Source organism: Saimiri boliviensis, chromosome 4 (genome assembly GCF_048565385.1).
Source record: "Saimiri boliviensis isolate mSaiBol1 chromosome 4, mSaiBol1.pri, whole genome shotgun sequence".
Lineage (NCBI taxonomy): Eukaryota > Metazoa > Chordata > Mammalia > Primates > Cebidae > Saimiri > Saimiri boliviensis.
In genome coordinates, this window is record NC_133452.1 from 133,639,201 (window position 1) to 133,663,332 (window position 24,132).

General features: G+C 48.6%; 1 protein-coding gene across 7 annotated transcripts; it reads right to left on the reverse strand.

Annotated features, from left to right (window-relative positions):
• On the reverse strand, window positions 1–23,807 carry ATAT1 (alpha tubulin acetyltransferase 1). Of its 7 annotated transcripts, none has more exons than XM_003944650.3 (13): window positions 23,674–23,807; window positions 23,138–23,198; window positions 22,932–23,023; window positions 22,747–22,807; window positions 22,524–22,637; window positions 22,242–22,343; window positions 6,366–6,411; window positions 6,183–6,251; window positions 4,535–4,606; window positions 3,768–4,011; window positions 854–933; window positions 719–761; window positions 1–359 (listed from the first exon to the last, which is right to left on the reverse strand). In XM_003944650.3, the coding sequence occupies exons 1-13, from the start codon at window positions 23,778–23,780 to the stop codon at window positions 179–181; spliced, it is 1,272 nt and encodes a 423-aa protein (XP_003944699.1). In that variant the 5' UTR covers window positions 23,781–23,807; the 3' UTR covers window positions 1–178. The 7 variants fall into 7 exon arrangements, with proteins under 7 accessions (XP_003944699.1, XP_003944700.1, XP_010330935.1 ...); XM_003944651.4 differs by lacking the exon at window positions 23,674–23,807 and adding an exon at window positions 23,392–23,667; XM_010332633.2 differs by lacking the exon at window positions 6,183–6,251.
• Window positions 23,808–24,132: the final 325 nt, after the last annotated feature.

Sequence of the window (24,132 nt, forward strand, 5' to 3'; positions counted from 1 at the left end):
TTGTGATAAAAATAAATACTTTTATTGCTCTGGTTAAAAGATACAAATGACTTGAAGCTGATAGGCCCGCTGAATGAATGAATGAATGAATGTATCCATCTGTTATGAGGGTTGGGCTTTAGCTCTTTCCTGTAGTGAGGGAGAAATAATACTGTGAAGATGTGACACGGGGCTGCGGTCACCAAGGCCTGGTGCTGCGTCGTTCCTGCAGGTTTCGAATGAACCTGGCGTTGAATATGTCCCCACCCATTGTCCAGGACTGGGCTGGTGGGGCCGGGGCCGGGGCCTGTGGAGGAGCTGTGTGCACAGGCTGCTCCCCAGACCCATCCTGCGACAAGGCCTGCTCCTCACTGGCAGACCTGGTAGGTGCGAAGATGGAGAGTGGGTTATAGGACTACTAAGGAGGAAAGTAAGATTACAGACTCTTCAAGGTCTCGGGCCAGGTTTTAATGTAGGACACATGATGGGTATGATGCTGGAACCATTAGTGCTATGTCCAAATTCAAAACCTCTCAGAGAACCTTTATTCCAAAGGGAAGTACAGAGTTGAACCTGTAGGGAAAGGAGCTTGGAGGATGTCTAAGGTAGAAGGAATTGTGGGAGGAGCTGGTGTTGAGTTCATACAGTAAGATTTAGGAGTAGGAAGTGGTTGAGAGTGACGTTAGGAAGGGAGTCAGACGGTGGTGGGAGACTGTTAGGGGAAGGGTTTAGACCTCACCTATTCTTTGTTTCCTGTTCTCCCTGCTTGGAGTCTTGGTTGCCTGTGGAAACATCAGGCGTATGAATGGGAAGGCAGGAGTAGATAGTGAATGTGGCCTACTTGATTTGAGGGTAAAGAGAAGTTAATACTTACCTGTATTGGGGGATGCGGAAGTCACCCCCCCATGGCGGCTGTAGCAGCAGCTTTGGGCTACCAGCCCTGGGGGAGTCCCCCTGTAGAAGAAATGGGAGATGATGGGGAGGAGACTATGGATGAAAGATGGGTGGGTATGGAGGAATCAGAGGAGAGGAGTAAAAGGAATGGCACAGGAACAAAGAGAAGGGGGTAATTATCATTCCTAAGGGGTTTTAATCAAAGCTCTGCCCCAGAAAAGGGTGGAGGAAGTTCATTTTATACCCAAGATTTTCTGAAGCACCTCTGATGTATTGCTGTTCTTTCTAGTTGAGGTAATGTGTTAAATCTATGGCTAGATGTGATCCAAATCATGTCATAAGAACAGACTCACATGTAATAAAAAATTTGTTGGATCAGGTACTCTGGTGTTTGGTTTGGAAAACAGGGTTACCTTAAGTATAAGATTCCTTAGACCAGGCCGGGTGTGGTGGCTCATGCCTGCAATGAGCCACCTTTGGGAGGCCAAGGTGGGCAGATCCCATGATTAGGAGATCAAGCCTGGCCAACATGGTGAAACCCCATCTCTACTAAAAATACAAAAATGACTAAAAATACAAAAATGACCCGGGTGCAGTGGTACACTCCTGTAATCCTAGCTACTCGGAGGCTGAGGCAGGAGGATTTCTTGAACTGGGGAGGCAGAGATTGCAGTGAGCCAAGATCATGCCACTGCACTCCAGTTTGGCGACGGAGTGAGACTCTGTCTCACAAACAAACAAACAAAAAAGATTCGTTAGACCAGAGGGAAACAGGAAGTGACAAAGCTGAATTTTTAATTTCGGAGGAAAAGGAAGGGGGCCTCTGTAAATAGGGTGACAGATTGTGTTGGACTCTCCACAGAAGTAAGGGTTTCTCTTGAGGGAGATCCAGGGATTTAGTGGAGCAGACATCAGGTAATCAGTGGGAAGAGGAATACAGGAGGCAGGAGGTTAATTAGTGGATACAGAGGTGATGGTAAGCCTTGACATCTCAGCAATGGCTGGCCCAGAATAAAGGGTAGAAGTCACTGGGGAGAACTGGAGGTTCCTGGAAGGAATGAGGGAGTAGTAGAAGCCCATGCACAAGGATTCAGGACCTACATGAGAGGAGACACAGAATCTGCAGGACTAACAGTCAAGATGAGGATAGGCAGACATCAGATACAGGAGCTTTGAGGCTCCTGGGTAAAAGATATGCAGATCTCAGAAATGAAGAAATGAGAGGGACAGAGGTCCTGAGATCCCAGGATTTAAATAAAGGGTGACGCACAAATGAGGCTGACAAGCTTTTTTTTGTGTGATTCGTTTTTTTCATTGAAAATGTCAATTTAGAAAACACAAAAGAATTCATATTTTATTGAGACGACACTGAGAGGGAGAAGAAAAGGGAAGAGTGAGTAGGGGAGAGGAGGAGATCCGGCTCCCAAGGATTTTAGGAAACACAGTGGGGCACCTGATCTAGCATACATTCAGAGGGTAGGGAGGGGAAAGGATCTAGCTATACCCCAGGCATGGAGCAGGGAAGGTCGTCCTTGCTATGGAGGAAAGGAGAGAGGAAGGACAGAGGAAGAATGGTCCCCTATCTGATCTCGACAATCTCACAAGATGGGAATATATCAGCATCTAGCTACCAGGGAGGGATGGATACAAGAGGGGATTCCAGGATCTAACAGATCCTTGAGACTCTGGATCTATTCTCAAGAAACAAGCTCCCCCAGAGAATGGATCTAGGGGAAAAGGTGGTGTCAGCCAGTCTCCTTAAGAAACCCCAAAGCAACATCAGTTTGGGGTTCCCTGACACCTACACAAAATATGGAAATGAAGAGTTTGGCAATGTTGAGTAGATCCCTTTGGGGAGCTGGTGAGTCCTTGTCCTACCTAACTAGACTGCTCTGAAGCAGAGCTTGCTCACTGGCAGCCGTTCCCAGGCTCAAAGGGCAAGTATTAGAGCCACCAGTAGACACTAGAGGGAATACGGGGTTTATGCCATGGGTAAGACTCCTTAAAAAGTTTCCCTGGCAGAGGACGCCTAGACCTTCCATGGTGTTCTAGGGTTTGACAGCAAGCAAGAATGTGCTTCTCTAAATGTATGAGCCACCCAACCAAGGGTTCTGGCAACAGATCAGGCTGTCTGTGGGGAAGGCATTTAGAGCCTAGGTTAGGAGAGAAGGGGTAAGAAAAGCTACAAAGTGTTAGGCCATTTGAGTCCCTGACAACCCTAATGTCTAAGAAAGTGGAAGAGGGAATCTTAGGGGCTCTGTCAGGTTCCACTGGGTCCTACAGGATGCAATGGAAGAGTGGGTCTGGGGTTCTCAGGGAGGGGGTCTCTGCCCACCCCAGGTCTCCCAGGGAGGGGAGAGGGTAGCTGTCTGTCAGTATCGACTCTCCTCAGAGCGGGGAAGGGAGCTGTGGAAGGATGTTATGGACGGGAGGAAGGGAGAGGGGAGATGGGGGGGGAGAGAAAAACAGGTAAGTCAGAAGTGAAGAGAAAGCTAGGGAGAGAAATAAAGGAAATGCCCACTCCCTGCCTGCTGGGTGGACTCTTGGCACACAGGCCAGTGGCTGCCCCTTCCCCAGCAAGAGTTAAGCCAAGATCTCCCCAATCTTAGAAGGCTCCATTCCCCCAACTCGATGGATCCGTGTTCTTCCTACCGTTCCACAGAACTCTCACATTAAAGCCAGGGTCCCTAGGCTTCATATAAAGTCCTGTTCTGCTCTTTCACTGTATTTTTGTCCCAGATCACTTGCACTTGTATTTTTCTTGTAAGGTTCCAGGACTCCCCAATCCACCCATCTTATTGATCCATCTCTCTGATGGATTCAAATTGCCCTTTGCCATTTCTAACATCCTCTTTGATAGCTGTGAGGCTCCTTAGCCCTTCAACTCCTATTACCTGGTGCGACGACGTTGGGCTGGGCTGCCCCCAGGGTCGGCAGCCAGCAGAAGGCGGGCAGTAGGGTGTGGGGGGCAGAGGCGCAAAGAACGCAGAAGCTCCTGCTCTGGCACAAAGGGGCGGAGGGGACCTCGTTCTGGTGAGTTTCCCAGGCTGCTGGAGCGGGGGGGTGGGTGGGCTGGAGGTGTGGCACGGCGAGGGGCCCTGTTTAGGGGCCAAGGAGGCTCCACAGCCACCTTCAGAACTGGGGACAAGGAGAATGAAGAGCAAGACAGAAAAAGAAGAAAAAAAAAAGAGGGAAGGAAGAGATAAGAGTCATGACAGCAAAGATTTGGGTGGAAAAAAAACCTGAGTCTTTTTTTTTTCTTTTTTGAGACGGAGTCTTGCTCTGTCACCCGAGCTGGAGTGCAGTGGTGTGATCTTGGCTCACTGCAACTTCCATCTCTCGGGTTCAGGCCATCCTCCTGCGTCAACCTCCCGAATAGCTGGGATTACAGACACGTGCCACTGTGTCCAGTTAATTTTTGTATTTTTAGTAGAGACAGGGTTTCACCATGTTGGCCAGACTTGTCTCAAGCTCCTGGACTCAGACGATCCACCCGCCTCAGCCTCCCAAAGTACTGGGATTACAGGCATGAGCCACCATGCCCAGCCCAAGAAATCTGAGTCTTTAGAGAGAACGAATCCTTCCCCTGGGTCCCCTGAGCACTCTCTTCCCTTGTGTTAAGGTCCCCCAGGCCCAGACACCCAACCCTTGCCCCTCTTACATTCTCGGTCACTGGAGGAGTATGGCTTGATGTCTCCCTCTGCTCTCTTGGGTGGCAGCTTCCTTGCTGGAGCTGGTAGTGGAGGGGACACAGGCAGGGTAAGCGTTAGGAGACATACTTTGTATCCCTCCTCCCAGTCACTACCCCACAACCCCAAACCTTTGCTCCCTGACACCGCAGTTCCTCCTGGGAACTTGCAGGAGCAGCACCATGGCAATGCCAGCACACCAAAAGGGAATTTGCGGGGAAGGTGGAACACTTCTGAGGAGAGCCAGAAGGAGTAGGCCAAACACAGAGCTAGGGAGAAAGATCTAAGGGGAGACCTGGGGGCCTGGGAGATGCAGGAGAAGGGCAGCCAAGGGGAGTGAGCTCTTACTGTCAGTGGGTGCTGTCACGGCCCCCTGGGATTCTGGGGCAATGGAATGGTCCCAGCCGGGCCAACGAGGACCCTGGGTTCCTCTGGATGAGATGGACAAAGCCCTTGGTTAATCAGGAATTGCTCTGGAGAGGTCAGGGGAGGTTTGGAAGGAGGGCAGAATCTCTCCTTCCTATACAAAGATGGGAAGAGACTGAAGTTTTATTAGGTTAAAAAAATAGAAAGGATGAGGAGAAAATAAATAGGGGCATCTGAAAGGGAGCTATCAAAGTAAAGGGGAGGCTGATGTGATGTCCACAGTTCAGCCGCCTCCTCTGCGCTTGTCCGCTTGTTCCCCACTTTCCCTCTCTAGATTCTCCATCATGTGTGGCAAATGAGAGACTTCTCAGCGAATTCACTTAGGCTTTATCCACAGCACCTCCCGTGAAGGCCTGAGTTCTCACCATCCTTGTTGGCCCTCACTCCCTCTCACAGCCAGTGGTTCAGCACCAGCTAAGTGGGAGAAGCCTTGGACACCAAAGTGAGTCATGGACATGAGGTGCCTCTCAATGCCTGACACTGCGATGCTCATAGCTGGTTCCAAACTGCTCTTTGGATGGTGGTTACTCCCTTTCCTGGCCACAGGGCCAGCTCAGGAAGGGGGCTCTTCTGTGCAAACAAGCATTGTACAGCCGTTAGAAGTAGATAAGGTGGAGGGGTGAGAAAGAGGAAGGAGTATGGCTCAGACTGGCAGTGAGAGAGAGAGAGAGAGAGTGTGTGTGTATGTGTGTGTGTGTGTTTGTGAGATGGGGAATCTGGACAGCATTTTAGTGCCTCTGAGGTTTGGTTTCTCCAGATCAATTTCATTTCATTATCGGGTTGGAAACATTATAAATTCTGAGTGTTACCTTCTAAAACTAACATTTAAACTTTGGGCCATTTGTGTCACTATTCTGTGACTTCGAATTGAAGGGCTGTTTGCACCAGCCTGTCCCTCACTGGCTGACAGAAGCCTGGGGTTTACAAAGGAGCCTGACTCTGGCCTATGTTGCTGGACCTGAACTAGCAAGAAGGTCCATTGACATCAGTTGTCAAACAGGCTCCCAATGAGCTTGCTTGGTTAAAAAGCTTGCCAAGTACAAAATGCACTGAGCTCCCCTAAGGGCAAAGGCAAACAGGCATGACTGCAGGAGACTTTCCTAAAACTGCCCACAGATAGCACTGTACTCCGTGGCGTCTAGCGTAAGTAGCCAACACTGCACTACAGTTCCACCCCTTCAATACAGGCTTTACCAGCGGGCGTGGGATCAACTGCAGCAGCACGAGAGTGTCGAGTTGCCCTCAGAGAGGGAGCAGGGGGCCCTGTGAGGAAGGAAGCAGCGGTGCCCCTCAGTGAGGGGCCAGCAGGACCAAGAGTCCATCTCTTTCCTTTCCCTCACCCCAACTACATGACCAACACAAGGCGAGAAAACTTACGATGTTGATGGGCAAAGAAGCCTTCAAAGATCACAAAGTTGTTCACCTGGAAGATGAAATAAACAAAACACAATCCTGCATCACTTAATGAGGGAGATACATCTGAGAAATACGTCATTAGGTGATTTCATTGTGTGAACATCACAGAACGTACTTACACAAACCTAGACACTATAGCCTACAACATACCCAGACTCTACTGTACAGCCTGTTGCTCCTAGGCTACAAACCTGTACATCATGTTACTATACTGAATGTTGTAGGTTTTTTGTTTTTTTTTTGAGACGGAGTTTCGCTCTTGTTACCCAGGCTGGAGTGCAATGGCACGATCTCGGCTCACCGCGACCTCCGCCTCCTGGGTTCAGGCAATTCTCCTGCCTCAGCCTCCTGAGTAGCTGGGATTACAGGCATGCGCCACCATGTCCAGCTGATTTTTTGTATTTTTAGTAGAGTCGGGGTTTCACCACGTTGACCAGGATGGTCTCGATCTCTTGACCTCGTGATCCACCCTTCTTGGCCTCCCAAAGTGCTGGGATTACAAGCGTGAGCCACCGCACCCAGCAGGTTTTTTTTTTTTGAGAGGCAGGGTCTCGCCCTGTCACCTAGGCTGGAGTGCAGTGGCACCATCACAGCTCACTGCAGCATTGACCTTATGGACTTAAATGATCCTCCCACATCAGCCTCCTGAGTAGCTAGGTGCACATCACCACATCTGGCTAGTATGTTTTAAATTTTTATTTATTTATTTATTTCGAGACAGAGTCTTGCCCTGTCGCCCAGACTGGAGTGCAATGGAACGATCTTGGCTCACTGCAACCTTTGCCTCCAGGTTCAAGCAATTCTCCTGCCTCAGCCTTCCAAGTAGCTGGGATTACAGGCGTGCACCACCATGCCTGGCTCATGTTTTGTATCTTTAATAAAGACGGGGTTTCACCAAGTTGGCCAGGCTGCTCTCTACCACCTTGGCCTCCCAAAGTGGTAGGATTACAGGCTTGAGCCACCACGCCTGGCCTAATTTTTTTGGTAGAGATGGGGGTCTCACTATGTTGCCCAGGCCAGTCTCAAACTCCTAGACTCATGTGATCCTTGTGCCTCAGCCTCCCAAAGTGCTGGGACTATAGGCATGAACCACATGCTCAGCCAGCTATAGGCAATTCTAACATAATGGTTTGGCTGGGTGCGGTGGCACACACCTGTAATCCCAGCACTTTGGGAGGCCAAGGCAGATGAATCACAAGGTCAAGAGATCCAGACCATCCTGACCAACATGATGAAACTCTGTCTCTACTAAAAATACAAAAATTAGCTGGGCATGGGGTGTGCGCCTGTAGTCCCAGCTACTTGGGAGGCTGAGGCAGGAGAATCACTTGAACCCCGGAGGCAGAGGTTGCAATGACCCGAGTTCCCGTCACTGCACTCCAGCCTGGGCGACAGAGTGAGACTGTCTCAAAAAATAATAATAATGGTTCAGCTGATATATCTAAACATAGAAAAGGTACAGTAAAAATATGGTATAATCTTTATACCATATTTTTATAGCACATGACTCTATAGCTGTCTGCTGGTCACTCAGCACATACTTGGGTACAGAGCCCTGTGTTAAGGAAAATTATAGGAGGAAGAACAAAAGCCAACCTTCTTATCTTTGATAACAGACCTAGTAAAAAAACTCAGACCCCAGGAGGCTGATCCTAAAGTTCACAAGAAATTGCAAAGGATCTCAAATAGCCAAAAACTATCTTGAAAAAGAACAAGCCAGGTGTGGTGGCTCACACCTATTATCCCAGCACTTTGGGAGGCCAAGGCTGGTGGACCACTTGAGGTCAGGAGTTCGAGACCAGTCTGTCCAACATGGTGAAACCCTGTCTCTACTAAAAATATAAAAATTAGCCGGGCATAGTGGCACATACCTGTAATTCCAGCTACTGGAGGCTAAGGCACGATAATCACTTGAGCCCAGGAGGCAGAAGTTGCAGTGAGCCTGAGATCATGCTACTGAACTCTAGCCTGGGTGACAGAGCCAGACTCCATCTCAAAAATAAATAAATAAATAAACGAAACCTAAAGTTAGGCCAGGCGCAGTGGCTCATGCCTGTAATCCCAGCACTTTGGGAGGCCGAGGCAAGCGGATCACAAGGTCAGGAGTTCAAGACCAGCCTGACCAACATAGTGAAACCCTGTCTCTATTAAAAATACAGAATTAGCCGGGCATGGTGGCGCATGCCTGTATTCCCAGCTACTTGGGAGGCTGAGGCAGGAGAATGGCTTGAATCCGGGAGGTGGAGGTTGCGGTGAGCCGAGATTGCACCATTGCACTCCATCCTGGGCAACAAGAGCGAAACTCCGTCTCAAAAAAAAAAAAAGCTAAAATTGTGAATTATGAGAATGAAACACAGGGGTAAGTCTTCATGACCCTGGATTAGGAAGGCTTCTTTTTTTGCTTGAATCCACCTCCTGGGTTCAAGCAATTCTCCTACCTCAGCTTCCCGAGTAGCTGGGACTACAGGCATGTGCTACCATGCCAATTTTTCTATATTTTTAGTAGAGATGGGGTTTCACCATGTTGGCCAGGATAGTCTGGATCTCTTGACCTCGTGATCTGCCCTCCTCAGCCTCCCAAAGTGCTGGGATTACAGGCAGGAGCCACCACAACTAGCTGGCAAGTTTCTTAAATATGATACCAATGCACAAGAAACAAAAGAAAAATCGTACTCCACCAAATTTGTTTTTGTGAGATTTGAGTCTCATTCTGTCATCCAGGCTGGAGTGCCATGGTGTGATTTCAGCTCACTGCAACCTCTGCCTCCCAGGTACAAGTGATTCTCCTGCCTTAGCCTCCCGAGTAGCTGGGATTATAGGCGCCCACCACCACACCCAGCTAATTTTTGTATTTTTAGTAGAAACAGTGTTTTGCCAGGTTGACCAGACTGGTCTTGAACTCCTGACCTCAGGTGATCCACCCATCTCAGCCTCTCAAAGTGCTGGGATTACAGGCATGAGCCACTGCGCCAGGCAGTTTTTTTTTTTTTAATAGATGAGCAGTTTCTATGTTGCCCAGGCTGGCCTTGAATGCCTAGTCTCACTTCCTCATGTGCCAGGACAACAGGCCTGAGCCACCGTGGCTCACCAAGATAAAAATCTTATGCTTCACTTTTCACTAAAAAAGTGAAAAGATGCACCAGGCGTGGTGGCTGGTCTGTAATCCCAGCACTTTGGGAGGCTGAGAAGAATGGATCATCTAAGGTCAGGAGTTCAAGACTGGCCTGACCAATATAGCAAAACCCCGAAACCTGTCTCTACTAAAAAATACAAAAATGTGCTGGGGGCGATGGAGGGCACCTGTAATCCCAGCTACTCAGGAGGCTGTGGCAGAAGAATCGCTTGAACCCGGGAGGTGAAGGTTGCAGTGAGCCGAGATTGCACCACTGCACTACAGCCTGGGAGACAGAGCAAGACTCCGTCTCAAAAAAAAAAAAGCAGCCGGGCGCGGTGGCTCAAGCCTGTAATCCCAGCACTTTGGGAGGCCGAGGCGGGTGGATCACGAGGTCGAGAGATCGAGACCATCCCGGTCAACATGGTGAAACCCCGTCTCTACTAAAAATACAAAAAATTAGCTGGGCATGGTGGTGCGTGCCTGTAATCCCAGCTACTCAGGAGGCTGAGGCAGGAGAATTGCCTGAACCCAGGAGGCGGAGGTTGTGGTGAGCCGAGATCGCGCCATTGCACTCCAGCCTGGGCAACAAGAGCGAAACTCCGTCTCAAAAAAAAAAAGCATCTCACATCTGATAAGGGTGTTATATCTAGAATATATGAAAAACTCTTATAACTCAACAACAAAGAACACAATTTAAGAATGGACTAAAAAATAAATTAAAAAGAATGGACAAAGGACTTGAATAAACTTTTCTCTAAAGAAGATATACAAATGGCCAATAAGCACATAAAAAGGTGTTCAAGCCTGGGCATGATGGCTCACACCTGTAATCCCAGCACTTAGGGAGGCTGAAGCAGGGGGATGACTTGAGGTCAGGAGTTCAAGACCAGCCCGGCTAAGATGTGAAACCCTGTCTTTACTACAAATACAAAAAAATTAGCCAGGCATGGTGGTGTGCACCTGTAATCCTAACTACTCGGGAGGCTGAGGCAGGAGAATTGCTTGAGCCCAGGAGGTGGAGGTTGCAGTGAGCTGAGATTGCACCACTGCACTCCAGCCTGGGCAAGAGAACAAGACTGTATCTCAAAAAGAAAAAAAAAAAAAGAAAAAAAAAAAAAGAATTCAGCAGAATACAAATGGGTGGGGGAATTCAAGGAAAGATATATGCTGGAGGCCAGGCAGGATGCTACTTTGATAACTAGTAACTATTAATTTTATAGTTACTTCATTATATTTTCACATTCAATTTGGCCTTCACAACAATCCTGGAAGTCACTATTTGAAAGAAGAGGTGGGTAAATACAGCCTTGGAGACAGGACTTGGCTTGGCCAATGCCAAGTAGCTACAAGCGGCAGGGCTGGGCCTCAACTTCCAGACTTTTGGTTCCAGCTGCAGTGTTTCAGCCAGGAAAATAGTGTAGTCATTACGAGTTTACTTGAGGTTGGGCTCGTTGGCTCACGCCTGTAATCCCAACATTTTGGGAGGCCAAGGTGGGTGGATCACTTGAGGTCAGAAGTTTGAGACCCTACCTCTACTAAAAATACAAAAATTAGCTGGGCATGGTGGTGTGTGCCTGTAATTCTAGATACTCAGGAGGCAGAGGCAGGAGAATCAATTAGCCCTGGGAGGCAGAGGCTGTAAGTGGGCTGAGATTGTGCCACTGCACTTCAGCCTAGGTGACAGAGCAAGACTCCATCACACACACACACCCCCACACACAAAGAGTTTACTGGGGGCTGGGCATGTTGGCTCACATGGATAGCTTGAGCCCAGGAGTTCAAGACCAGCCTGGGCAACACAGCAAGGCTTCATCTTTACAAAAATATATTTTAAAATTAGCCAGACTATCCTGATATTACTGGGAAAAAAAAAAAAAAAAAAAAAAAGGCCGGGCGCAGTGGCTCACACCTGTAATCCCAGCACTTTGGGAGGCCGAGGTGGGTGGATCACGAGGTCAAGAGATCGAGACCATCCTGGTCAACATGGTGAAACCCCGTCTCTACTAAAAATACGAAAAATTAGCTGAGCATGGTGGCACCTGCCTGTAATCCCAGCTACTCAGGAGGCTGAGGCAGGAGAATTGCCTGAACCCAGGAGGCGGAGGCTGCAGTGAGCCGAGATGGCGCCATTGCACTCCAGCCTGGGTAACAAGAGCGAAACTCCGTCTCAAAAAAAAAAAATTAGCCAGGCATGGTGGCTTACTCCTGTAGTCCCAGTTACTTGGGAGGTTGAGGTGGGAAGATTTCTCTTTTTTTTTTTGAGATGGAGGCTCACTCCGTCACCCATGCAGGAATGCAATGGTGTGATCTTGGCTCACTGCAACCTCTGCCTCCCAGGTTCAAACTATTCTGCCTCAGCCTTTTGAGTAGCTGGGATTACAGGAGTGTGCCGCCACACCCAGCTAATTTTTGTATTTTTAGTAGAGATTGGGTTTTGCCATGTTGGCCAGGCTGGTAGGGAAGATCTCTTGAGCCTAGGAGGTGGAGACTGCAGGAATCCCTGATGGTGCCACTGCACTCCAGCCTAGGCAACAGAGCAAGACCTTGTCTCAAAAAGAAAAAAAAGTTCACTGGGTAAATGGCTATGGGTTCACATGTGAACTCTACTATTTACTGGCTGTGTGAACTTGGTTAAGTCACTAATTTGCATAAACCCAAAATAGTTTTAATAATAGTACCTACTTCGGAAAGACATGCAAGGATCCACTGAGATGATGCATGTAGATACCACATAGAGCCTATGAAATGTGAGTTATTATTTACATGCTACACTGCTCTGGCTTTACATTTTAACTGGGTAATATATTTCCTTTTTTTTTTTCTTTTTCTTTTTGCAGCCCCAGCTGTTGCATGGGTAATACATTTGATGTCAAATACAATACTGTGCTCCAGGGCTGGGTGTGGTGGCTCATACCTGTAATCCTAGCACTTTGGGAGACCAAGGTGGGCAGATCACTTGAGGTCAGGAGTTTGAGATGTCTGGCCAACATGGCGAAACCTCATCAATACAAAAACTAGCTGGGTGTGGTGGTGGGCGCCTGTAATCCCAGCTACTCAGAAGGCTGAGGCAGGAGAATTGCTTGAACCTGCGAGGCCGAAATTACACCACTGCACACCAGCCTGGGCGACAGAGCAAGGCTCTGTCTCAATAATAAAATACTGTGCTCCTTCCACTGCTCTCTGCTGCCTCTCAGTGGAACAATGATGTACTGCAGGAACACAGGAACACCCTACCTGTCCCTTGCCTTGACCTTGCTCTAATGTCCACCAACCCATCCTTACCCCGCCCCCAGGAAGCACATGCCCAGCAATCCAATCACACCACACTACGTGTAGTGCCCTGAAAGGTGGTTTAATACCTCTCTGCCTTTGCTCATGCTAGTTCCTCTATATGAAATGTACTTTAGCCTTTTGTCCACCTGATAAACACTTGCCTTTTAAGATTAGACATGTCGTTGGGAGTGGTGGCTCAGGCCTGCAATCCTAGCACTTTGGGAGGCCGAGGAGGGCGGATCACCTGAGGTCGAGAGTTTGGGACCAGCGTGATCAACATGGTGAAACCCCATCTCTACTAAAAATACAAAATTAGGTGTGGTGGTGCATGCCTGTAATCCCAGGTACCCAGGAGGCTGAGGCAGGAGAATCACTTGAACCTGGGAAGCAGAGGTTGCAGTGAGCTGAGATCGTGCCACAGCACTCCAGCCTGGGCAACAGGAGCAAAACTCTATCTCAAATAAAAAAAAAAAAAAAAAGAAAAAAGATTAGACATGTCTTTCTTTACCCAACCCCCAGCCCAAGACAGCATTCATATCATGTTCTTAGGCCTCCTGTGTAATCATGTCTGTCAAAGCATGTTACAATGGATTAACTGTCCATGTTCCTATCCAAATCAATTTGTCAACCAAATCCCAACCCCAGCTGCCCACTCAATGATACCACTTCAACTGTTCTCTCCACTTTCTCTGACATAATCATATTTTCTCTCTACCAAATCATTCTCATGCTGTTTGTCCTCCCATCTGAAAACGATCAACTCTCTTTTGATCCACTTCACTCCCCAGCTCTTGCTCTATTTCTGTTCCCCTTAAAGCAGCATTTACAAGAGTGGCCTATTCTTGCTGTGTTCCTAGCTTCTCAGTCTCCTAGACTCACTCCATCCAGGCTTCCACACATTGCTGCACCAAAACTGCTCATCGAGATCACCAATGGCCTGAGAGATAAATCCAATGGTAACATCTAAGACCTCTTTGCTCTTTGATCAGCAGCATATGACCCAGTAAACCATTCCTTCCTTTTGGGAACACTTTCTTCAGTGGCCTTTCAGGTCACCTTACTTTCCAGTTTTTTTTTTTTTTTTTTAAATGGAATTTTGCTCTTGTTGCCCAGGCTGGAATGCAATGGCATGATCTCAGCTCACTGCAACCTCTACCTCCTGGGTTCCAGCGATACTCCTGCCTCAGTCTCCCGAGTAGCTGGGATTACAGGCATGAGCCACCTCTCTTGGCTGATTTTTTTGTTTATTTATTTATTTTTGAGGTGGAGTCTTGCTCTGTCACTAGGCTGGAGTGCAGTGGCCCCATCTCGGCTCACTGCAACCTCCACCTCCTGGGTTCAAGTGATTTTCCTGCCTCAGCTTCCTGGGACTACAGGTGCATGCCACCACGCAAAGCTAATTTTTCTGTTTTTAGTAGAGACAGAGTTTCACCATGTTGGCCAGGATGGCCTCCATCTCTTGACCTCATGATCCACCCAACATGGCCTCCAAAAGTGCTGGGATTATAGGCATGAGCTACTGCACGTGGCCTGTTTTGATCTACTTCACTAGTTACTCCTTGGTTGCTTTTGCTGGTCTTCTCTTCCCTCATTTTTTTTTTTTGTTGTTGTTGTTAGAACTCAGCAAAGTAAAATTTGGGTTTGTTATTGGACAATATTGTTTCATACACATCAAATAGGCCTAAATAATAAAATAAGCAGCAATTTCACAGACAAAAAAGGAAAATAAATGAAACCTTTTATCCTTGGCCTTTTTAACCATCTCATGCAAACCAACTAGATATGGTACAGCTAACTACATATACCAAAAAAGCTACTGGAATGCTCAGAATAAGACTTCTTGTTGTCATTTTTGCCTTTTACAAGGATTTTTTTTTCTCCTTTGAGATTATAATGATCAGGGCCGGGCGTGGTGGCTCAAGCCTGTAATCCCAGCACTTTGGGAGGCCGAGGCGGGTGGATCACGAGGTCGAGAGATCGAGACCATCCTGGTCAACATGGTGAAACCCCGTCTCTACTAAAAATACAAAAAAAAAATAGCTGGGCATGGTGGCACGTGCCTGTAATCCCAGCTACTCAGGAGGCTGAGGCAAGAGAATTGCTTGAACCCAGGAGGCGGAGGTTGCGGTGAGCCGAGATCGCGCCATTGCACTCCAGCCTGGGTAACAAGAGCGAAACTCCGTCTCAAAAACAAACAAAAAAAAAGAGATTATAATGATCATGATCACACCGCAAGTAAAGTCAGAAGTAGGACATAGAACCATCCAAAGGCTAGCTTGGTCATCCAAGATCATTAAAAATGACTGGCCGGGCACGGTGGCTCAAGCCTGTAATCCCAGCACTTTGGGAGGCCGAGGCGGGTGGATCACAAGGTCAAGAGATCGAGACCATCCTGGTCAACATGGTGAAACCCCGTCTCTACTAAAAATACAAAAAATTAGCTGGTCATGGTGGCGCGTGCCTGTAATCCCAGCTACTCAGGAGGCTGAGGCAGGAGAATTGCCTGAACCCAGGAGGCGGAGGTTGCGGGTGAGCCGAGATCACGCCATTGCACTCCAGCCTGGGTAACAAGAGCGAAACTCTTGTCTCAAAAAAAAACAAAAAACAAAAAACAAAAAACAAAACAAAACAAAAAAATGACGTGGCCAGGCACGGTGGCTCACGCCTGGAATCGCAGCACTTTGGGAGGCCAAGGCAGGCAGATCACAAGGTCAAGAGACCAAGACCATCCTTGCCAACATAGTGAAACCCCTTCTCTACTAAAAACACAAAAATTTGCTAGGCGTGGTGGCGGGTACCTATAGTCCCAGCTACTCCTGAATCAGGAGGCGAGCAGAAATCATGCACTGAAGTCCAGCCTGGTGCAGAGTGAAATTTCATCTTAAAAAAAAAAAAAACTGACCCTAACAATATGTATTAAAAAAATAAAATGTAAATAAAAAATAAGAACTTCCTTTTTAAAGTACTTTTAAGAAAAGCAAGGCCTTGGAAGTTTTTGTTCTTTTTTCCTCCCATTGCAAATTCTCTGGTTTGGGTTGGGTGGTGGCAAGTGTATGTCACCTGCAGTGGCGCTGCCCACAGTGGGCAAGCAGACCTCTTGAGGACGACCACATTTAGATGCTGAATGGGAAATGGAGGGTGTCTAGGTCACGGTGGCCTTTTATCTTGTTGTTGTTTTGAGACAAAGTTTCGCTCTGTCGCCCAGGCTGGAGTGCAGTGGCATGATCTTGGCTCATTGCAACATCCACCTCCCGGGTTCAAGCAATTCTCCTGCCTCAGCCTTCCAAGTAGCTAGGATTACAGGCGCCTGCCACCACGCCCAGCTAATTTTGTATTTTTAGTAGAGACAGGGTTTCACCATGTTGGCCAGGCTGGTCTCAATCTCCTGACCTTGTGAGCCCACCTCGGCCTCCCAAAGTGTTAGGATTACAGGCGTGAGCCACTGCGCCCAGCCCTGGCCTTTTTCTAAAGTTTAACTTTTCCTTTTTTGTTTTTTTTTTTTTTTTTGAGACGGAGTTTTGCTCTTGTTACCCAGGCTGGAGTGCAATGGCGCGATCTCGGCTCACCACAACCTCCGCCTCCTGGGTTCAGGCAATTCTCCTGCCTCAGCCTCCTGAGTAGCTGGGATTACAGGCATGCGCCACCATGCCCAGCTAATTTTTTTTGTATTTTTAGTAGAGACGGGGTTTCACCATGTTGACCAGGATGGTCTCGATCTCTCGACCTCGTGATCCACCCGCCTCGGCCTCCCAAAGTGCTGGGATTACAGGCTTGAATTTTTATGTATTTTTAGTAGAGACAGGGTTTCACCATGTTGACCGGGATGGTCTCGATCTCTTGACCTTGTGATCCACCCGCCTCGGCCTCCCAAAGTGCTGGGATTACAGGCTTGAGTCACCGCGCCCGGCCTCCTTTTTTGTTTTCTAATCATCCTCATCGGCCTTCTGCTGCTTGGTATCAACATCGTCAGCTTCATCATCTTCAGCTGCCCATTTGTCCATAGTGCCTCAGCTGCCTTGTTTTCAACTCCGTTCTTTTCCTCACCATCACCTTCCTCCTCTTTCTTCCCACCTTGTTCTTCTATCGTCCTGTACCTCAGTCTCCTGCTCCCCATTTTCCTCACTAGCATTTCCATTAGCATGGGCATCTCTTCCACTTTCTTTTTTTTTTTTTTTTTTTTTTTTTTGAGACGGAGTTTCGCTCTTGTTACCCAGGCTGGAGTGCAATGGCGCGATCTCGGCTCACTGCAACCTCCGCCTCCTGGGTTCAGGCAATTCTCCTGCCTCAGCCTCCTGAGTAGCTGAGATTACAGGCATGCGCCACCACGCCCAGCTAATTTTTTTGTATTTTTAGTAGAGACGGGGTTTCACCATGTTGACCAGGATGGTCTCGATCTCTCAACCTCGTGATCCACCCGCCTCGGCCTCCCAAAGTGCTGGGATTACAGGCTTGAGCCACCGCGCCCGGCTCTTCCACTTTCTGCCTCCTCCACAGCTTCTCCTTGAAGTCCTTGGTGATAGCGGAGCTGGTGTCTGCCATGGTGGGGCATGCCAGTGATCCGGTGCAAGGGATTAAGAAGAAAGCAAGAGTTCAGGGACTCTGTCGATTAAGCTGCCAGAGTCTGAGGTGGCAGAGGATATGCATGGCAGAGGTGGTTGTGGTAAGCAGGACATCGAACCAAGAACAATGCAAAGATGGGTTTTTAGAGCAGCCAGCTGGGGGGCCTCACTTAAAGAGGGCCCAAGGAGCAGCTTCTCTATAATCTTTCTATGGCGATACATCCTGTCTCTTTGCTTTAAATAACATATGTCTGCTGAAAACTCTCTTCCCCAAACCTCCTCCCTGATCTCCAGGGAAGTGTCCAACTGTCTACTCAACCTGGACATATCACAGACATCGCCAGTTGACATATTAAAAATGTACTCCTGCTGGGCGCAGTGGCTCATGCCTGTAATCCCAGCACTTTGGGAGGCCGAGGCAGGTGGATCACGAGGTCAAGAGATCGAGACCATCCTGGTCAACATGGTGAAACCCCGTCTCTACTAAAAATACAAAAAATTAGCTGGGCATGGTGGCGCATGCCTGTAATCCCAGCTTCTCAGGAGGCTGAGGCAGGAGAATTGCCTGAACCCAGGAGGCGGAGGTTGCGGTGAGCCGAGATCGTGCCATTGCACTCCAGCCTGGGTAACAAGAGTGAAACTCCGTCTCAAAAAAAAAAAAAAGTACTCCTAATATTTTCCCCCAAAGCTGATCTAACTGCCATCACAGTTAAAGCAACTTCATCCTTCCAGCTGCTCAGGCTTTGGGGTTGTCCTAAAGTCCTCTTTTTCCACATCCAGTCTATCAGGAAATCTTACTTGTTTTACCTTCAAAGTATTTAAAATGTCACCACTCTTTACCATCACTACTGCTACCGCCTTGGTCTGAGCCACCACCATTTTCCAACAAGAATGTTACTGCCTCATTAGTCTACTTGCCTCTACTCTTGCTCCCTGTTTGTAACAGCCAAGGTGATCTTGTTAAAAACAAAACCAAGAAAAAAAAAAAATCACAGCCAAAGTAATCTTGTTTTTTTGTTTTTGTTTTTTCAGACGGAGTCTTGCTCTGTCACCCAGGCTGGAGTGCAGTGATCTCGGCTCACTGCAACCTCTGCCCTCCCAGTTCAAGTGATTCTCTTGCCTCAGCCTCCCAAGTAGCTGGGATTATAGGCACCCACCACCACACCCGGCTAATTTTTGTATTTTTAGTAGAGACCTCAGGTGATCCTGACCTCAGGTGATCCTGACCTCAGGTGATCTGCCCACCTTGGCCTCCCAAAGTGCTGGGATTACAGGTGTGAGCCACCCTACCAGGCCTGATCTTATTTTTTACTTAAAAGATAGTCATTGCTGTAGTCTATAAGACCCTGTCTTCCCCATTACTTTTCTGATCTCATCTCCTACCATACTCACCCCTCACTCATGCTGCTCTAGACACAGGCTATTTGCTCTTTCAGGCAAACTCCCACCTCACGGCCTTCACACTGGTGGTACCCTGTGTCTGGGATGCTCTCTCTGCTCTCTCTCCAGGTATTACTTAGCTTTTTTTGTTTTTTGTTTTTTGAGACAGAGTTTCACTTTGTTACCCAGGCTGGAGTGTGCAGTGGTACCATCTTGGCTCACTGCAGCCTCGACCTCCTGGGCTTAAGCGATCCTTCTGCCTCAGCCTCCCAAGTAGCTGGGACCACAGGTACATGCCACCGCACCTGGCTAATTTTTGTATTTTTTGTAGAGATGGGGTTTCACCATGTTGCCTAGGATAGTCTCAAACTCCTGGACTCAAGTGATCTGCCCACCTAGGCCTCCCGAAGTACTAGGATTGCAGGTGTGAGCCACTGCACCCAGCCTTGGCTTTTCTGACTTCCTTTTAGTTATTGCTCAACTGACACATTCTCAGTGATGATCCTCTTTCAACCTGCAACCCCACATACTCCCATCCCCACCTTACTTGAGTACTCCCAAGCCCTCTTACTTGCTCTCATTTTTCCAGAACACGTATTAACCATAGTATATTCTTGTTGATTATGTTTGTCTCTCCAGTGAGAATATAAACTCCATCACTAAGATAGGCACTTTTGTCAGTTTCTTTTCTTTTCTTCTTTTTTTTTTTTTTTTTGAGACAGAATCTTGCTCTATTCCCTAGACTGGAGTGCAGTGGCTCAATCTCAGCTCATTGTAACCTGTGCCTCCCAGGTTCAAGTGATTCTCCTCCTGAGCAGCTGGGATTACAGGTGCACACCACCACGCCTGGCTAATTTTTATATTTTTAGTAGAGATGGGGTTTCACTATGTTGGCCAGGCTGATCTCAAACTCCTGGCCTCAGGTGATTCGTCAACCTCAGCCTCCTAAAGTGCTGGGATTACAGGTGTGAGCCATTGCGCCCAGCCCTTTCCTTCTTTTTGGGATAAAGTCTGGCTCTGTCACTCCAGCTGGAGTGTAGTGGTGCGGTCTTGGCTCACTGCAACCTCCACCTCCTGAGTTCAAGCAATTCTCCTGCCTCAGCCTCCTGGGTAGCTGGGATTACAAGCACCCACCACCATGCCCCATTACTTTTTGTATTTTTTTTTTTTTTGAGACAGAGTCTCACTCTGTCACCAGGCACCAGGCTGGAGTGCAGTGGTGTGACCTCGGCTCACTGCAACCTCCACCTCCTGGGTTCAAGCAGTTCTCCTGCCTCAGCCTCCCGAGTAGCTGGGACTACAGGCGCACGCCACCACGCCCAGCTACTTTTTTTTATATTTTTAGTAGAGACGGGGTTTCACCGTGTTGGCCAGGATGGTCTTGATCTCTTGACCTCGTGATCCACCCGCCTCGGCCTCCCAAAGTGCTGGGATTACAGGCGTGAGCCACCGCGCATGGCCCCAATTTTTGTATTTTTAATAGAGATGGGGTTTCACCTTGTTGACCAGGCTGGTCTTGAACTCCTCACCTCAAGTGATTCACCCACCACCAGCATCCCAGAGTGCTGGGATTACAGATGTGGGCCACAGCACTTGGCTTTTTTTTTTTTTTCCTCCTGTCTCTCTCTGTGGCCCAGGCTGTAGTTTAGTGGTGCGATCTTGGCTCACTGCAACCTCTGCCTCCCAGGCTCAATGAGTTTCCCACCTCAGCTTCTTGAGTAGCTGGGACTACAGGCTTGTGCTGCCACATCTGGCCAAAATTTTTCTTTTTTTTTAGGATGGAGTTTTACTCTTGTTGCCTAGGCTAGAGTGCAATGGTATGATCTCAGCTCACTGAAACCTCTGCCTCTCAGGTTCAAGTGATTTTTGTGCCTCAGCCTCCAGAGTAGTTGGGATTACATATGTGTGCCACCACGCCTGACTAATTTTGTATTTTTAGTAGACATGGGGTTTCTCCTTGCTGGTCAGGCTGGTCTCGAACTCCCGACCTCCTGTGAACCACCTGCCTTGGCCTCCCAGAGTGCTGGGATTACAGGTGTGAGCTCCCGTGCCCAGCTTTTTTGTATTTTTGGTAGAGACAGGGTTTCGTCATGTTGCCCCAGGCTGTTGTCTGTTTCATTGAGTAAAGTATTCCTAGTGCCCAGAACACTGTCAGGCACTCAATATTTGTTGGATGAATGGATAGCATTAGTAACATTTTGTTGACTTAGTTATAAACAAGACCTCCTTCCCCGTATTAGGCCAAAGCTCCCTGAGGACAGGGAATATATATTATTCTGGATCTTTAATAAATATTGACTGACTAGCTGTGTGAAAACAAGGAGGTGAAAATAAGCTGGCTATGTTTGGTTGGAAATTAGGTGTAAGGGTCAGGTGTGGGGGCTCATGCCTATAGTCCCAGCACTTTGGAAGGCTGAGGCGGGCAGATCACTTGAGGCCATGAATTCAAGACCAGTCTGACTAACATGGTGAAACTCCATCTCTACTAAAAAATACAAAAATTAGCCAGGCATGGTGGCGCATGCCTGTAATCCCAGCTACTTGGGAGGCTGAGGCATGAGAATCACTTGAACCCTGAAGGCAGAGGTTGCAGTGAGCTGCTATTGCGCCACTGCAATCCAGCCTGGGCAACAGCAAGACTCCATCTCACCAAAAGAAGAAAAGAAAAAGAATATTAGGGGTAGGAAACAACTTTTGGTAAAGAATCAAAATAAGTCCGGGCATGGTGGCTCATACCTGTAATCCCAGCACTTTGGGAGGGTAAGGCAGGTGGATCTCTTGAGCACAGGAGTTCAAGACCACCCAGTGTAACATAGTGAGACCTCATCTCTACAAAAAAATAAAAAATTAGCCAGGCATGGTGGTGCATGCCTGTAGTCTCAGCTACTGAGGAGACTAAGGTAGGAGTGTCGCTTGAGGCCCAGAAGGTTGGGCTACAGTGAGCCAAGATCCTGCCACAGCACTCCAGCCTGGGCAACAGTAGGAGATTTTGCCCCCCCCCCCCAAAAAAAAAAGCCAAATGTGGTGGCTCATGCCTGAAATTCCAGCACTTTGGGAAGCCGAGGTGAGCGGATCACAAGGTCAGGAGTTTGAGACCAGCCTAGCCAATATGGTGAAATCCCGTCTCTACTAAAAATAGAAAAATTAGCTGGGTGTGGTGGTGGGCGCCTGTAGTCCCAGCTACTCAGGAGGCTGAGGCAGGAGAATTGCTTGAACCTGGGAGGCGGAGGTTGCAGTGAGCTGAGATCACGCCACTGCACTTCAGCCTGGGCAACAGAGCAAGACTCCATCTCAAGAAAAAAAAAAAAAAAGAAAGAAAAATCAAAATAGATGAGAAAGAAATCACTATGAGAGACTGTACCACAACACAAAGAAAGGGCCTGGTTGTAGAAAATGAAACCTATATGACAAGAAATACGGAACTCTTGGAAGTCACCACTTCTTTGTCATAAATAATAAATAAATTCAATGTGAATGCTCAGTGGGGATCTATTCTCCGAAACCTCTAACCTGTGGGACCGTGGTCTCCAGATTGTAGTGCTTATTCAGGAATTTCAGCAGCTTCGGTGAGGGTCGGTCAATGGCCAGTTGGTGTGGTTCCACTCGCTCCTTCTGCAGGGAACAGGAGACTCAGGGTAGGAGGAAGTATGGGGAAAGCATGCCAACAGGAAGCCAGAAGCCTGGGAAGGGAACAGGACATGGGAACATGGGAGGTGGGAGGCAGGGCTTCTGGAAAGGCTCAGGACAAAGGAGTCCCTAGTTTGGATAAACCAGTGAAGAGGTAAGTGATACCTGCAACATATACTGGAAGAGTTCTCGCCCATGGCCATGGCGTTGCACAGACTCATGGATGTAGAAGTCCAGGATGCAAAGTGGTTCTACCTCATTATGAGCCTCACGATCATCCTAAGAAGGAAAAAATATGTTTTAGGCCCCCCAGCATCTCTGCTGCCTCCTAACCTCCAGCACTTTTGTTCTCAGGAACCAAGGTATACGAACTCCCAAAAACACTCACCAGTACAAAGAGCTTCTTGTATCCAACTTTGATGAAACCAATAATGGCTCCTTTGCCAGCCCTGTAGGACAGGGAAGATAATGAACAAGCTAGTGGTAACCAGCTGGAAGAGATAGTCAAAGATGGGGGAAGGGCCGAGGGAGGAAGGAATTAAGTATGGGATGGAAGAGCATGTGGCCACTCACGGTCGCGCCGAACTGTCTTTGAGAATATAAACAACATGGCGGTTACTCTGCATCCTTGATGCACTAGTGATGGGAGCGGAAAGATTCTGGGCCTGCAGGGAAGATTAAGTCAGACTTTCTGCAAGTCCCTCCAGAGGACCCAGGCCTCCCTTATCTACCATCCCCACAGAGGTCCCCCTTTACTCCATCTAAAAACTCTCCAGTACCTTGGCAGAAGCCTTGCCCAGTTCATCTATAATGGTCATAATTTGCTGCTGCAGATCAACACTGTAAAGAGAGAGGAAATAAACAGTCAGATACTCACTGAATTAGCGGGTCCTGGGCAGTCAGTCCTGGGATCCTGGGAACATGGGCCACAACTCCAACCCAGGTTCAACACTGAAGGCTCCCTGCCTTTGCCTGGGAGTCTTCTAGTCTGATTTCCCATTACACCCTTCTGAAACCCAAACTTCTGTCACACATTTCAAGGTGGCACACTCCCTCCGCCCTTAAGGTTATTGTGAGGAAGCAGAAAGGCCGGGTCAACCACATCCTTTGGTTGGGACATTTTGGGCCCGGGCCGAAAGGTCACAGATCCAAGCGCTGATCAATCCCACTAGGCCCAGGGTCAGAGGTCACCAAAAAGGCAGCCCAGGACACCAAAAGGAGCGGTCACTCGGTAGTGAGAAGGGGGCGTGGTGCCTGGACCAGGTTTGGAGAGGAACCGGGAGAAAAGGGCCATGGGGCGGGTTTGAGCTGTCACCGGGCCGGCGTTGTGGTTCCGGGTCGGCGGGCTGGGGGCCTCAGGTGCTGGTCCAGCACCGTGATCCGCTCCGGGAACAGCGCGTCCACATCGAACGGGAACTCCATGGCCCATTGTGCGCGGCCGGACCCGCCCCACACGACGTCACTTCCGCCCCTCCCCTCGCCGCGCCGCCCCCTCAGAGTCTTTATTTCCAGGAGCCCCGCCTGCAGACCCTGCCCCTAGCTTCCAGGCAACTGCCCAGGGACCCTATTTTTCTTGCCAAACCAGCTGTGTCCCTAGCAATGCCACTCCTTCCCATCCCTGTATCCCATGGCAGTTGAGTGCCGTCGTGACCTATCTTCCCTGGTCCAGTGTCTCACTGTCCAACCTTTTAGCTCCTCAGTGAACAGTGGGCCATGCTGTGAATGTGGAGTGGGGCCCACAACAGGCATCTTGACAGTGACATAACTGCCCATC

Coding starts and splice junctions, on each gene's coding strand:
- ATAT1 (XM_003944650.3), bottom strand. CDS start 23,780: ATGGAGTTCCCGTTCGATGTGGACGCGCTGTTCCCGGAGCGGATCACG. Junction 23,024..23,137: donor TGGGCAAGGCTTCTGCCAAG/GTACTGGAGAGT, acceptor TCTTCCCTGCAG/GCCCAGAATCTTTCCGCTCC. Junction 934..3,767: donor GCCCAACGTCGTCGCACCAG/GTAATAGGAGTT, acceptor TTTCTTCTACAG/GGGGACTCCCCCAGGGCTGG.